Source organism: Ips typographus, linkage group LG10 (genome assembly GCF_016097725.1).
Source record: "Ips typographus isolate SLU linkage group LG10, UJ_Ityp_2.0, whole genome shotgun sequence".
Classification (NCBI taxonomy): domain Eukaryota; kingdom Metazoa; phylum Arthropoda; class Insecta; order Coleoptera; family Curculionidae; genus Ips; species Ips typographus.
Genome location: NC_138431.1, coordinates 7,725,506 through 7,742,036, shown reverse-complemented (window position 1 = coordinate 7,742,036; position 16,531 = coordinate 7,725,506). Strand labels below are relative to the sequence as shown.

The 16,531-nt window shown below is 35.7% G+C and overlaps 1 protein-coding gene and 1 long non-coding RNA gene across 2 annotated transcripts in view; one reads left to right on the top strand and one right to left on the bottom strand.

Annotated features, from left to right (window-relative positions):
• The window catches only part of LOC145734866 (uncharacterized), a 37,028-nt gene extending 26,699 nt beyond the window's left edge, over positions 1-10,329 (bottom strand). Inside the window, 2 exon segments of the mRNA XM_081988486.1 lie at positions 3,750-4,654; positions 9,862-10,329. Of these exon segments, the coding sequence (XP_081844612.1) occupies positions 3,750-4,533 (784 nt within the window). The 5' untranslated portion in view covers positions 4,534-4,654; positions 9,862-10,329.
• Positions 10,330-10,816: 487 nt separating this feature from the next.
• LOC145734874 (uncharacterized) lies at positions 10,817-14,822 on the top strand. The gene is made up of 2 exons (XR_014179535.1): positions 10,817-11,194; positions 14,669-14,822. It is a non-coding gene; the product is annotated as an uncharacterized LOC145734874 (long non-coding RNA).
• The last annotated feature ends 1,709 nt before the right edge of the window (positions 14,823-16,531 follow it).

Genomic DNA, 16,531 nt, shown 5'->3' with positions numbered 1-16,531 from the left:
TTCAAGTGGTTAATCGGTTTAGGAGGAATTTGTTCGAGTCCAATGTCAATATTGAGTTATAATTCTAAAAACTCCTAAAAATGTCTAGCAACCAGTTCGTAAACAAAAGCAGGAAGTGTAGTGTGTTGAGTAATTCATTTTACAATCAAAAACAATATAAATACCTGTTTTGATAGGTTAATCGAAAATTAACTGCCATTGATTGCAAAAAAACCGGCCGGAAATAACCAAAACTGTTTAGATAGCAAATTCCTACTTGTTGATGTGTAGTTTGTGAAATGCAAACAATTGACACGAATTAACTAAATTTGGTCTCAATTAGTAGGAAAGTAAATCTGTGCAATTTTCTTTTAAAATAACCATTCCAGGTTCTTGCACTAGCGAAAGCGCCACCGTCTCGTACGTGCTAGTAAAAGACACTTTGTGGTACCACCCAGGATGTATGTAACACGTACCTACTAAATCGAGTATGCAGAACCCGACTGTTTCGAAGAAGTGTCAGTAACTTATAACAAATACCAACCAGACTGGTTGCGAAATTCACCAAGTCAATCAAAAACGATTGTCCCTAATAATGGTAACGAAATGGGTGCGCCCAATATGGCACACTTTAATATGAACGGCCAGGAAATCGAAGTGAAAGTTCTTCAACTTCCCGACGGGAAGCTTGTGGGAGTAAAGTGGGAGTCTTAAGACCTATTACAACTTAGTGGGTTCAAATCAATCAGTCCAGTTGATTAATAACACCCCACTTAATCTAATAATCAATGCAAAAAGTAAGATCAATAGTAAATTGCACTTATTTTTGTAAATTAAATTTTGAATACACATTACATATACAGGGTGTTGTAAACTTTGGTCTTATCTACCCTGTACAAGTTATTTATATAAGATAATTCCAAGAAAAATAATGAATCTGGCCGGGTCTTACAATCTTGAACAAATACAAACAAGAGCAAAAAATATCGATAAGCCAGAATCCAAAACACGACATTTTATCGTTGACACAATACTTAAACAACCCAGAATATCGATTTTAGGTGGGTAAACAAGAAAATTTCCAGCATTGAAGGGGCCTCCCATTGAGGGTTCCGCCAGATTCCCAGAACTGTTTGGGTAGTTCGAGCAGGCAAAAAGTTTTATTTGCATACCCGGTGAGATGCAATAAAAACACCGCCGAGTTCGTGGTACCGCATCTTTACCGTAGAGATGGGTGTCTCCGTTGTTGTCGATTAGCCGCACTGGACAGTTACAGCCCAGCCCTACTGGGCAAATTCCGAGAAGTTTTCGAGAAAGGGTCGGAAGTCGATGGTTTACGGACGTGTCTGAACCTGTTTACTGATGGTTTAAGCCTTGACGGTACCGAAAATTGACACTCTAGGAACCCTAATCAGCAATTGTTCAGGGTCGCAAATTACGAAATTCGCGAAGGCAAAGGAACCCGAGGTCGGTTCGAAAAAGGATTAGGAACCGCTTATAAGGATCATTAAAATCCGATATTAACTGATTAACTGAAAAAAAATCGGTTTTTTGGTACCGGATCGGTGGGATTCAATTTAATCGGTCGCGATCTAGGCCACCAAAGAAATTCACTGTTCCATTGGTTCTTTGATGTTTGTAAATAGACTTGGTTCCGCTTCGGTGCTTTTAGCTATCACGACATTGTGTAAGAACCCAATTACGGTAAACCCTTAAATAAGTACTCGATTAGTTTACTTACGTCCCAAGCCGCCATTTTGAATTTTCTGTCAAAATATTGACTTTTCAAGTTAATTGATAACATCGTGTGGCCGCTAGAAGGCGTCAAATTTCCTTCACCATAAAATCACATATTGACACACGTTGCTTTGACCCTAAATTACTCCCTTATTTGACAAGTTACGTCAAAATGTCATAGAAAACAAAAGATAGAGCAGATTTCAAGCTTTCTAAATATGTCCCCTCATAAGTTGATTGATAACACCGTTTGGCCGCTAGAAGGCGTCAAATTTCCTTTACCATAAAATCACAGGAAATTTCACGTAGTTTCAAGAAATGACAGACAAAATGGCGTTTCAGGCCGCCATTTTGAATTTCCTGTCAAAATATTGACTTGCACCTCATTTTAAAGGAAATTTCACGTAGTTTCAAGAAATGACAGACAAAATGGCTTTCCAGACCGCCATTTTGAATTTTCTGTCAAAATATTGACTTGCACCTCATTTTAAAGGAAATTTTACGTAGTTTCAAGAAATTACAGACAAAATGGCTTTCCAGACCGCCATTTTGAATTTTCTGTCAAAATATTGACTTGTCAAAAAAAAAAAACATAATTGGATAAGACTCTATGTTGATGATATCACATCCACTTTCAAAACAAGAAGCTTCTCTTGCAGCTCAGGATGAGGAACAGAAACATAATGTCACCATGCTCTCCCTAGAGCAACAAGGACAACACAGGGTGAACTTGAACTTGAAATGAACGTAACATTCAATAACGACGTAATAAAAATGTGTAACATTTTTCTTTTGAAGCATCAGAAAGTGATCCGAAAATAACCACAAAGGCTGCAACATTTCCGTAGCCATTTCTATTGCAATTTGGACAAATTCCCGCGACCGAAATAATTTGGCAAAGGGTTGCGGACGTTTTATTATTGTCCTAACCTTGACCTTTAGTTTTTTTTTCCGGGGAAAACCACACACTTGAAAGGAAAAAGTGAATTTTCCACGAAAAATACATCGTCTAGGATAGTGAACGGGTTACATTATCATTCCAGTCAGATAAGCAACCTTGGAAACTGAGATTTGTTTGAAAATCGAATAACTTTTGCATAATTCAACGATTATGCAGTCTGGTTCTCGGGAAATATTTATTATTTGAATTGCAGGAATTGTTGATAAAATGTTAGTTTTTATGATAAACCTATCATCTAGTAGGTCAAGCCATAAAGTCGGTTACGAGGAAAACTATTTGAAATACTACAGGCCCGAAGGTTATGTACGGAAATAGTTGCATTTAATGAACCTAAAAAACTGCACCAACGCACAACTATTCGCTGTAAAATATGCGGACGATAGCGCCTTCATTACCAATGTTAATTAGGCCGTTTGATTTTTTTTTCTTCAACCTGTTTTCGCAACAATTCCTGAAGGAAACACAAAACCGAGTGAAAAATAGTGTGTGTAAAATTAGCCGAAACACCCACCTAATTTCGAAAATAATACCGGTCTGACCTATATAGCGTTTTTCCTGATTATCCACCGGTCAGTGGCGATTAGAATGTGAAAGGTGTGGTGAAGTAAAAGGGCTGGTTATATTAGTCGCTCAGCGGTTACTAGCCGGAAACGTTGACCCCTAGCTGACGAAAATGATAAGAAGGAGAAAAGCCTTATCTGGCATACTTTTTCATTATTATATAACCCTGGAGTACGAGCTCTGAAACACTAAGTAAACTGCTTTTATTGATAAGATTAGGACTCTAAAATTAGGAAGGATAACCTCGAATTTCAAGTTTGTTTAAATTGAAGATAAAGATTTCGTGTGACACGGAATTTCAGTACACATTACGTCTCGGTGACAATCTGGGGGATCAACTTTATGGTTTCCATTACAAAAAAAATTAGATGCATTAGAAACACATGTGGATGATTTGTGTTACTAATGACTTAGGAAATTAGTTATGAAATGTCAAGATTTCAGGGTAACCTGACACTGAACAACATTTTTGAGACACATGAAAACGTTTTAGACAATTTTTGGTACTAACCTGAATCAGAAGGAGTGTCCAGTCCATAGTTGTTGTTGATCATGGCCGCATTCTTGTCCTTGTAGTAGCTGTGATCATTCTCAGCTGCCCATTGGGTTCGTATTCTATACTCTTCGCAGCTCATTCCTCTGCTCTCTGTCTCTGATTCGGTGTCTTCGAGCTCTTCCTTGATGTCCACATTTTCTTCGTTAATGTCCAGAACCTCCTGCTTTACTTCCATCGTCTCTTTTTTCACCTCCATCTCTTCGCCTATCAAGTAATCGGCAAAATCGCTGTCGCACTCGTTACTATCATCGCTCAGCATTCTCAAAAGAGCAGCAGAATTGATTTTGTTCTCTTCATCGTCGGAATCTGGTGGGGTTTGCAAACTGTGGACTACCGTGGTGTTTGGTTGGATGACGGTGGCTCCCATGGCCTTAATCGAGGGTTTAAGAAGGCTTTCTTGGGTAGTTACTGCCAATGCAGGAAGCATTGGAGGATCTTTGTTGATTATTGGCGGTTTAGGGATGAATCCGGACAGACGTGGTTCATCTGCATGTTCTTTACCGCCACAATGTCCCGCCCACATACAATCATGATTCAATACGTTTTTCTCGCCAAAGAACCCATCCAAATCAGCAAACAGATCGTTCACACTGGAAAAGTCTGCGACATCATCTAGTTTGTATTTCGTCCAGGGTTCGCTGGACAAATCAAAATCGTCCAATCTGTCATCATCGTTGAGGTAGTTGATTAGAGGCGCTGTACTCAGCTGCTCAATGAAATCAAACAGACTTCCTGCCATTTTCTTATATTTCTATAAATTATTTTCTATTCTAAAAGAGTTTGCTTCTATAATCTAATATCACAATTTGGCCCTGGTTGGGAAGCTCCCTCGTCGCTTTACTGATGCGATTCGGCAGCTGCTGCAAAAGGAAAGTTTGCAATTAGGAAACTTTCTCGATTGTTTGTACGAAAAAAACAAAATTCGTTTACAGGAAAGGGTTTTAATATTTAATTCACCTTAAACTTAACAAGGACAGTAAAGTTGGATTAAAAACTAACACCCTTAGACAAACTTATTTTATTAACTAAATATGATTGTCTATAAACTCTCATAGTTTTCATTGAGACGGCATTAGAAAGAGAATCAAAAATACTACAAAATAAGCCAAATCTGGCCTCTTCAGCTCTTCATGTTACCGAGATATTGAATTTCAAAAAGTAGTAAAAAAAGAACCTTAATACCCCCCCATTCCTTAAATTTTTTTGAAAAATGGAAAATTTTAAAGTGCTCTTTTTGTACTTATTTCACCTAATTTAAGGTCCTTTGGTATTAATATGCCCTTTGCTGTGCATTGGAACCCTCCTGGAGCAAAATAAAAAATTGCCAAAATTGCACTTTTTGCAAAAATGGCATTTTTCTAATTTTTGAAAAATTGTAACTTTTTTATTTGAACTCTCATAGATTTCACTAAGACGGCATTAGAAAGAGGATCAAAAATACTACAAAATGAGCCAAAGCTGGCCTCTCTAGCTCTTCACGTTACCGAGATATTGAATTCAAAAAATAGTAAAAAAAGACCCCTAATTTTTTGAAAAATGGCATTTTTGAATAATTTTTTCTCCCCCCCTTTGAACTCCCTGAACTAAAAATTGGAATTTAAACCAAAAATTGACTTTTTTGACATAATCATCACAAAATATGTAATTTTCAAGAAAAAAAAACAGAAGAAAATAAAAACTTAGCATAATACGATTAGAACAGTAAAATTCAGCAAAAAAGTAAAGATTTTCAAAAAACAACAAAAAATAGAAACGTTTTTATCCTCTTTTACTAAGTAAACACATTTTTGAGTTTCTAGAGTTTTTGTGTTAAGCACCTGGACTAGAACTGAAGAATTGATGGGAAACAAATAATTTGGCGGGTTTTCTCAAACCCTCCCCTATGAATCACTGTGATACCCGCATAGGGGGGTCAAAAACAGATTTTTCCCAAAAATTCAACTGATGGATATTTAATGACTTGTGCAGCTGTCCCTTTTAAGTGAATTAAAGCCAGAAAATGAGTAATTGCGTACACAGTCGCCTCTCTTCCGAGTGTAAGTAAAAATACACCAGCAGAAGAAACTTAACACCACTCCGGTATTTTTAGTAGGCTTATTAAACGCGTTTAAAAACAAAACCAAAAAATGATACCAACATTAGAATGTTTTTTTCCGCTACAGAATGAATTAGACGGCTATTTTTGGGGGAGAGTTATTTTTATAAAAAGATTAGGCGACATTCGGATGGACACGGCACCGAAACTAAAATAGAAACATATTTTTGGGGGGCAATTCTTATTAAAAGTACTACCAGATAACTGAAACACTGGGAGATATTTACCTAAACAAGTTCACTTGATAAATATGGAACAAAACACAAACCACTGCCAAAACATCGACTGACCATACTGATGTAAACAACCCTTAGAACGACCATTATAAACCACCCCCTACCACTTTTAGGAATATTGTAGGTGTTGGGAGGAGGGTTGCAATTTAGGGTACCTCAGGTACCCACAATTCATATACAGTGACCTACTTTTCAGCGCCGACAATCTCGAAAATTTTCCAGAACAATACTACAGATAACATTAGAATGTAACGTTTGTGTACCTAATCGGAGTTATCGGTAATAAATTATCATCATCAAAAAAAATGTTTTTTTGTTTAATTTTTAGTAGAAAATAAGATTTCAGGAAAATGGGTCAAGTGAAAGGTACTGTTACGCCGACATTATCAAAACTTTGTTAAATTAAAATTTCTTCTTGGAAGACGTCTGAAAGATGAAATAGGACCTTAAAGATGTTTATCTGTTATTGCTTTATTGTCATTTTAGGAAATCTTTGAAAAGGTTTATAATACAGGGTCTCAATCTCTCAATATATTCAGTTGTACGTCTTGAAATCTTCTTTTAAGGGGTTTGAAACAGTGCTCATTGAATGTAGTTCCAAGGGGTAAATCACTGGGGCATTATAGTGTACAAACTGTAGGAATTAGTGGGCATTAAATTAGTACTATTAATAAAATTGAAAAGGTCTACATTATACATTGAAATATAAACATAAATAAAGTTTGGTAACTTCAATGAAATTCGTTGGAAAACAAGGAAAAATTATGAATTTCGTAATTTTACTTTCAAAATGTTTGACTGTCCCTAGCGGCGAAACTGTACAACTAATCAATCAACTTTATACGTCAATAAAAAGCTCATTTCATTAGCTATCCATTGACATATAAAAGCTTATACAAAGTGTAGCAAATAAGCTAGTTATTGACGATTGAACGGAAAAATGCACCAAAAAAAGTCATGACAAAATGAGTCAATTTTGACGCCCTCTAGCGGCCAAACCGTTTAACATATCAACCCAAGTTGGGAAATTTTTAGAAAGCTCATTTCATTGGCTATCCATTGACGTATAAAACTTTACCAAAAATAGTGCAATTAAGCGATTTTACTTTTTTTACTATTAACATTACTGGCATATTGGGAATTAGTGTACAAAATAACGAAGGACTCTTAAGAATTGTAAAACTTGCTTATCTTGAAAGCTATTAGTCTAAAGGTCAGTTTTATTGAATAGTAGGTATCTAAAACTTTATCCAACTTTGGTCTAATCTGAAAACGTTTACAACCTCCTAAACCCTTAATTACAGTGTATTGATACATATTTACCTCTAGAATTGTAAAACGGAAGACTGGGAAGTAGAACAAGTTTAGGGCAAGTTTTATTAGCCCCACGTCTGGAACGTGTTTTAAAACAGTTGTAGGTAGTTTCAAATGACACTCTTTTTATCATGGAAACCTTGAGGTCCTCCATAAAAACATCCATAACTTTGCAATTAAAATTCAAACAGTTAACGTCAACTTATCGTTATTTAATCAGTTACCTAATTACCTACTTACAACCCACCTAATTATATTTTTTTTTATTAATAAACAATTAATTTGAAGTGTCCTCGGGTAATTGGAATTTTGAAAAAGACATTTTTAGTTGACAAAAACTTAAGCTAATAATAATTAATATACGGGATGTTTGTCCGTTTAATTTAAATAAGCAAATTCCACTTTCCTACGTTTTTATTATCCGAAAAAGGTGTGTTGGGAGCAATATTCAACAATCTAACTGTAGTTTCAAGAAAGCTCTTTAATTCTTGAAATTCCTCACTTTCTGCGGCTGATTAACCGTGAAAACATAATTTTGCCTCGCTTCCTAGTTGTATGGGGCCCACAATTATTATTACCAAGTTGTGCTGTATAACGTAGGGACAAACCGTTATTTCTGTCCTAATTGCCCAGTCAATCTCTATTATAGCGGGTGTTCGAATAAAAAAAACTCTTAATTTGTAATAACTTTCTTAATTGAACACCCCGTTACTTGTGTAGATGACTGCACATGAATTCAAGTGCAAGTTAACTCATCAAAATGCATCGAAAAGGGGGGTTGTTTCGGTTGAAGGGGCACCGCACTTGTGATGTGTGTTTAAATATTAATGAAGCCCCCCTCCAACCCCTTTAACTCTGATTAATTAGATTTTTGTAACAATTTTCGAAGCGAGCAGACGAATAATTCTCCATGGTCCAGTGGCCCCCCCTTACGGTTCTGGAAGCCAATTAACTTGCGTGTTATATCCATCAATTAGCAGGTTTTTTTTTAGGACATCTTCAAGTCTATATTTTAGTGGATTATGCATATTAACCACCTGGGGGTGGTTAGTGGAGGGAAACGAATTGAAGGTTACTTGGGTCTAAAATCAGTAAATGACAAAGATAAGACAACACTGACAAACTCCATTAAAAACAAAAATAATAATAATAAGATAAGTGGATCTCATTAAGTGAATAGAAAATTCAATCTTAAATTTATTTAATGTTAATTATTATTTTAAGCAACCTAGTGACATTGAATATTATCAAATATTTTGAATTTAAGAAGCAAGAATTAAGATAATAAATTAAGAAAACCAGAAAATTGTCAAGTTTATTATTAGGCAGTTATTTTGGATAATTCCAAGGATAATTCAATCTTAGTGTAAGTCCATTTTTGTTCCACCCTGTATTTGCAGGAAAAATATCTTATCCTCTACAAGGTGTACAAAACTCTATTAAACAACTGAAATAAACAATTTAGCAAACTGACCAGTGTACACTATACACAGTGATCCAAAAATCACAATCATCTTTAGGTACCTTAATAACTTTCAATTTAGAGAAAATACACAAAAAAGTGACATCCCAATTTTAACATACACTGCCCAATACGTACAATTATTAACAAATTGGCACCAATGTAATTTAAATTAATAGTTATTTAATCAAGGAGTGTATTAACGAAAGCGATTAATAATCGAAACGGTTATGGTTTAAATGAGATTATTAATCACCAATTACTATTTGATTACAAAATTTTTCCCTGAAAAAAGCTAATTGTCAGGGCACACCGAAATCATAGGCACCCTTGGCAATGACAGTGACAGTTAGTTCTATAATGGTGGATGTCAACTAAATAATGTAGGTCTACTTCTCTCTTTTTAATACAAATAAAGAAAGATGGAACTATACTATGAGCGTATTTGGTTGATTATGATAAAATCGTGCAAAGTTTAATAAAGCAACTCAGACATAGTGGGTGGTGATTGGTCAGATTTTTTTAGACCAATCAGAAACTAGTTTTACACATGTCTAGCTTCTGTGTGTTAAAACTTGGGACACTCAGTACTAAATTACGTAATTAATGTAGGGAACCTTCTTATTTAAATAAAAATGGCGGGAATTCTTGGGATAATAATATATCAATTTAAAATACACCGACTAAGTGGAATTTTGGCGGCAAACCGACCTTGGAAACGAATTCTCAGCGGACCGGTCTAACAAAAGGTTATTTAATTTAAAAACGGTTTTAAAATTTAAATTAAAAATTAAGCCCGCAATGGTAGTGACAGTCATCATCTTGTCTCGCTCGCACTTACGCCATGTTACGCAACTAAACTAGAATGAACAAACCTTTAAATTCTTAAGGAATTTTAAGTGTGATTGCAAAAAGTTTAGGGGGGCCATATGTCAAGCGAAACAAGATGAATAAAGTTACCTTTTTAAATCCTGAGGTAGTAAACGCAGTGGAAATATAGCACTTTCGATGTGTCCGAACAACAGGAACAAGTTCTGTCTCTCTCTCTCTCTCTTGTTGGTTCAATTGAACAGTTTTTTTCTCACGCACGGAATATGAAGCACGAACGAAATGTCAGAAGACAACAAAGTGATAAAACTATTCGGCACGACACTTTTCTTAACTGGCACGGTCAGCTTCGTATACATCCTTCCTTGAAGATACTAGAGTGGAAAATGTTCCAGGCAGGAGACGTGCGACGTCTTCTTCACGGAGCGGCCCCGTTATTCTTCTGGCTATGCACTGCTAAAGCCGGCGCTGAAGTGACGTTTCGCCGGGTTTAAAGTAGTTTTGCCGGCGTCTGAAGTCGTGGCGCGTCTAGCATGCGCCGACCGGCGTGGCTACTCGATTTTCCTCATTTTTCTCGAAATCAACGGGTTTTCACCGCGTTTTCACCACCACAATACAGTACACACTAAGGGTTGCATTTTGGTACCATTTTCAGGTGTTGTCGATCAGTACTTTCAACGAAAATTGTATTGCAAAACGCGCCGTGGCACTACTTTACGAGGCGGAGTGGGCGTATTAGCCACGCCGTCAACTTTCCTAAAAGCGGAATCGACGTCTGCTGTAAGCAACGTTGCCGCCATTCTTTCAGTTTTAGCTTTGTAGTTTGTAGTCATCAGAACATTATTCCAACTAATTGACAAATTTCTACGGTACAGTACAGCTAGAAATTCACTGAATAATAAAGAATAGGCAGCTGTTTATCTGCAGCTTATAGGAGGGAAAGTTGGCATCATTGTCACGTCAGTTAAAATGCCACTTGTCAGCGGTCAGTTAAAAAAAACTATCATGGTTGAATTTCTCCGCCCTTCAAACCTCCAATTTCAAAAATTTGCTTGGTAAGTGACTATAAATAATTGTTGTCCAGGTATTATCAGAATAGTTGCATGGTTTTCATCCTGGTTGAACTACACAGCACAGTGTTGCCACCACTGCTCCTAGCAGCTTTCTATCAATTTTTGTATCATTATAACACTGTATTTTGCATTATTTTACATAGTTAGGCATAGAATGCGTTTATATTAAAAAGGTTGTATTAAAACAGTTGCTCACAAAAAACTCATGTTGGCTACAATAAAGGAGTCACGTGACTAGCTGTAAAAATAGAGAAAAACCCTTACAAAATACTGCAGACCTGGTGAACTAGAAGAGTCCTGTAACAGAGGAATTGCACGGTTTTCAGCCTGGGAATCCCAATATGTGTATGCTGAACTACACAGTGCAGTGTTGCCACCCTTGCTACCAGCAGGTTTGTGTCAGTTTTTATTTTTAGTTAATATTATAACTCTATTTGTATTATTTAAATTAATAAGCATTCCTTGAAACTTAATGTAGCCATAATAGGTACTTGTTAAGTTTCCAGACCCTTAAATGGAATGATTACACTGGCCGACACAATTTTTGTAACACCAGTCAGACCATTAATTTCACAATGCTTATGCCTTTCTAGTAATAGAAAAAAATCCCATAAAGTCCTAGAACGTCCACTTTTTTCAATAGCTTCATTAAACCTTTTGATGTTGGCCAGTAATAGCCGTGTTTGAGTTGAAGCCCCGCATGAAGGAGCAGAGCAAATATGACGAACCCCCATTTGCACAGTCATACTTTAAGCCAAGATTAAGTTAAGGGTGGTTCACACTGTGACAATACAGGTGAAAAAATGACAGCCTGAATCAAACTTAACTTAGGTGCGGCTTAAAATACGACGGTAGGCGTGTTCGGCAGAGTCGGTACAACGCGTTCATCTAGAATTACAAAGTCGTAACTGCCAAAATGAAACTGTAAAAAAGAATTGCTTTTTTGGGATTAACACAACGGATATTACTTATTTACCAAGAGGAAATATTCGTAAATTCATATGTAGTTACTGTTTTTTTTTAAATATTTTTAGTATTATATACAAAAGAGCGTTCTTCCAAAAGGAGTTTATATGCATATACGACTTTGTAATTCTAGATGAACAAACGGTAGAAAAGATAAAAAAAAAGATAGGTAGAAAAAGAGTTTTTCCCTTGTATTGGTATCTATTAATCTAAAATCACTGATGGTCGGCCGGAGAGGAGTGCATTTCAACCTGGATCTCAAAATGTTAAGTATGAGCCTCTTGTAGATCCAAAAAATGTTCTTTTGCCTCCTCTTCATATAAAACTCGGACTGATAAAAAACTTTGTGAAGGCTATGAATAAAGATGGTAAAGGATTTAAGTACCTGAGACAAGTGTTTCCTCAGTTAAGTGACGCCAAATTAAAAGAAGGTATTTTTATTGGACCGCAAACTAGAAAATTGATGGGAGATGTTCATTTCACGGAAAATCTCACCTTAGAAGAATTGAGAGCGTGGAACTCATTTGTAAGAGTGGTGAAGGGATTTTTAGGTAACAATAAGGATCAAAATTATGAACAAATAGTTGAGGAACTTTTGGAATCTTACAATTTGCTTGGTTGTCGAATGTCTTTAAAAATTCAACACTTTCTTCATTCCCGTCTATCATTTTTTCCGGAGAATTTGGGCGCTGTTAGCGACGAGCAAGGTGAAAGGTTCCATCAGGACATCAGGACAATGGAAACAAGGTACCAAGGACGATGGGATGAAGCCATGATGGGTGACTATTGCTGGTTTTTGAAGAGAGAAGACGTCGCCCCACACAAAAGAAAAAAATAGAACTATTTGGTGTGTTTCAAATAACTTTTTTGAATATTTGTATTGTTATTAGATTTCAACTTATTATTAAGTAGATACAGTCGCTATAGAGATTTAAATTACTTGTAAAATATATTTTGTGATAAATAACATATGCATTATAATACCGTTCTACGCTTGTGGTTTGTTTAACGTAACAAGAAAACCTTACGTGCTACAAGTTTTTTTTTTGCTGTTTTCAATTCATATTGGTCCATTTTACCATTCTATGCTATTCAGCTTTTTGTTACAAAAAAAAATATTTTTTTTGTCGACCAGTGTTATTAATATGACTCACATCACAAAAATTCTGGTTTACCTTACCTAAAAAACTAAAAAAACACAAAAAAATCCTTAATATAGAAAATACTTATAATGAGCCATATGTGGATTTTACAGTGTACAGCAACCTGGTGAACTAGAATTTTCTGAAAATTATGGTTTTTGGATGCTTCAATATCCTGGACAAATCTAGTAACTAAACAAGTTTTGTTTTGTCTCAAACATGGTTTGAGCGTTGTATTAACGGAATTTGTTTGTCATTATAATATGCAATTTGCAAAATAATTAATCCACAAAAAAGAAAAATCACCTTTCCAGCTACAACAACACACAATGTATTAATTATGTATGTATTTACTGATATAATTCAGTTTATATAGTTCATTGTCTTTGTTGTAATATCTGTTGGAAAAACGTTTAATATTCACTTCTTATCAAACTATTTGTTATTTTTTCACACTTTGTTAACGTTCCCACACCGCAATCCGGAAATTTCAGACACTGATACTAAAATATGATTCATTTTGTTGCTCCAAATTGAACTGTTCCACATATTTTAGAATGTTTTAACGAACGAGGGTTGTAAAAACGTCCTTGGCTGGTATAATTCCATTATAAACCGTGAAGAAAAGCAAGTTGTTGACAATTTGTTGTCTTGGGTACTGCGGTAGTATATAACGTTTTTATTGCATTACCGAGAAAGAATGAATGGAACCAATTGGAATGAATGAATAATTTAATGATTTGTTGCTGGAACCTGTATTACTGTGTTGGTATGTCTGTCATTGCAATACACGGTGTCCTAATTATTTTCATTTTATAAAAAAGTGTTTTTTTTGTGGTTCTTTACCATAGTTAACCATACTGTTTTCCATATTCGATTATAAATGGACACACATTTCAGTCCCATGACCGACAATCAAAATCGTCCACATCCGCTCTTTTTTAATCGGATTGGATCACATCAACGATTTTGCGCAAGGTTAGGATCGTTCCCATATACAGGGTGGTTTAACCGAAAGTCAAAAATTGCGGCAACTAAAACTAGAAGATGACACGAATCAACTTTTTGGCTCGTTTCCGCTATTTTGGGCTTTCACCTTAATTTTAGATTGTTACTGAACCCATTTTTTTTTGAAGCGTGTCCAAAATGTTTTTTGTTACTCCACAAGCGACATACATTATAAAGTCGGACGTTTTCAGTGTTAGTCATGCCATATTTTACATTTCGCCTTGATCGGTCTTTTCTGGACCGCCCTGTAGTCTTGTCTTCTCTGGCACAGTGACCTGGATCCACATCCGACTGTTTTAATGGAATATAATTCACTAATTTGACTGTTTGTACACTTGAAAAAAAGCCGCGCTCAATCATATTTTAGAGAGTGAACAACCGGATTCGCTGAAAACGGTCTGGTCGTCTGGTCAAAGGCCAAACGACGCCTAAAAATAGGTTTGTTCTGTCTGACTCTAATGACTGTCTGGTTTAAAACATACAAAATTGACTGGCGTACACCCTGTATATAGATTTACCAAAACTGGACACAACCACAAATCATATGTACAGCGCAATTTGAATAATTGGCATCTGTCCCTGTCCAGATAGAGATAACTTCAAGTTGTATTATGACGATACGTGTGGCAGGTGGAGTAACAACCTCTCGAAATCGACCGAGTTCAATAAACCTCCGGTCTATTTATTTACTAAACGAAATTACATTTTTTTTTTAAAATAGAACGTCTGATTTTTTTCACCTTCGTCTAGGGCGCACCTAGGGGACTTGGCACCATGTCCTGCGAGGACGACGTGTGTGAGTTAATTTGAACCTGGTGACAACAGTTTCGCACAAAAACTTAATTGTACCTAATTGTGTATAATAAATTATGCTTCTAAGTTCGACAATTTTAAAATAACCACACTAAAGAATGTAGGTTTTTAGGAATTTTGTTTTTACCAGTTTTGCCCTTTTTTGTTATTAGTTCTGGTTGCCAAGCTGTGCTATATTTTGTTAATTACAGAAAAATGGGTGTTACCTTTATTAAAAAACGTTTAAATTCCTTAGTGGGGTTTGACTATACACGAACCAATTTCGGAAATACACGTCGATTTCCATTCTGGTCGTCGATTAATTGGCCATACACAAAAAATTAGCGATTATCGCGGACTGGTTGTATAACGAGCAATTTGGCAATGTCCCCTCTCAGTACCTAACACAACTAATTAACGATTAAAACCAATAATGAAATATAAAAAAAATACACTTTCAAATTACGTAAACTGCCCTCCAGGATCTTCATCTCGTGTATATAACTTTCATATATGTAAGCTTTCTCGATATTACTTTTGGTTTTGATCTAATCTGTAGCCTATTTGCCCCACCGAAACACATTTATGATCAGTAATCCGTGCTGAAATAAGGGCAATTTGTCCTAATGACAGTTTACAAATAGTTTTTTTTTTATTCTTGGCTCCCTAGCTAGCTGCCCATCTGCCTCTGATGTCGCCCTACTTTTACCCACATCATTGCGTGTACTCGGTTTTAGTGGGAAAAAAATTGAAAGAGGTCAAAAGACTACATCAACACTACAATTAGCAACCTACAAAACTGAGGTGATTGTCCTCGGACACAAATTTGTGCCAAAACTTTACGAAACCAGGTATTTAGTGACTTACATAATAGGTGGTTTTGTGGTGTGAATTCGCAAAATCAAAGATTTATTTATATAGATTCAGTTCCCTTAAAGTCTGATTTCTAATATTAAACCAGAAACTAATATAAGAAAGCATAATAACAGTTACATTTTAGGTAACTTGAGTATCACCTCCAGTACTAGTATACTAGTCATTGTCCTATACGTACAACTGACACTAGCGCAGTTGGGTGACAAAATTTAACAATTTTCAGTGTTTTACTATTGTTTACAGTAATCTGTATGTACCACACTACCATTAGGAATTTTGAAATGATTGATATTATTTAAATCTTGTTTTACTCTGTAAACAACTCACACAAACCTAACCTTCTCGATTGACAGATGACAGACTGCGTTGTTGCCGGTTGTTCACTTTAACATTGCAAAATCGTCTTCTAAATTTAAGTAGTTTTTCGTGCCCGTCCTGGAATCTTCCGGGCCTAAAAATACCGAAATTAACAGCTGCCCGATGAGTTCTAAGGCCCATTGAAAGTGTTATGTAAGCGGCCCGTAATTATTGGACTCTTAGAGAGAAAAAACAAAACTGGAGAGGTAATTAGTCGTTGGGAACTGCTCAGGAAAGCATCGTAAAACTTAACGGGTGTTCGTGTTCGTTTTAGTGTGCAATTAGAAAAAAATTCATAATAATTAATGCGTGAAAGTTTGGATTTGCAAATTTCCCATAACATCAACTGAACACCCATTTAGTTTCAATCATAATAATATGGTTGAGGGTGATTTTTTTTGGTCTAAAATGTCAAGGATATCAGACAAGTTTTGCTATAATTCCGATATAAAAATTCAGTCAGCATAAATTACCACTTCCATATATTTTAATATAATTATTTGCGGAATTCTCTCAATTGTCTAAGGTTAAATTTATTTGCATTTTTTTACTCTTACATTGTATTTGAACACCAAATAAGTATTTAGA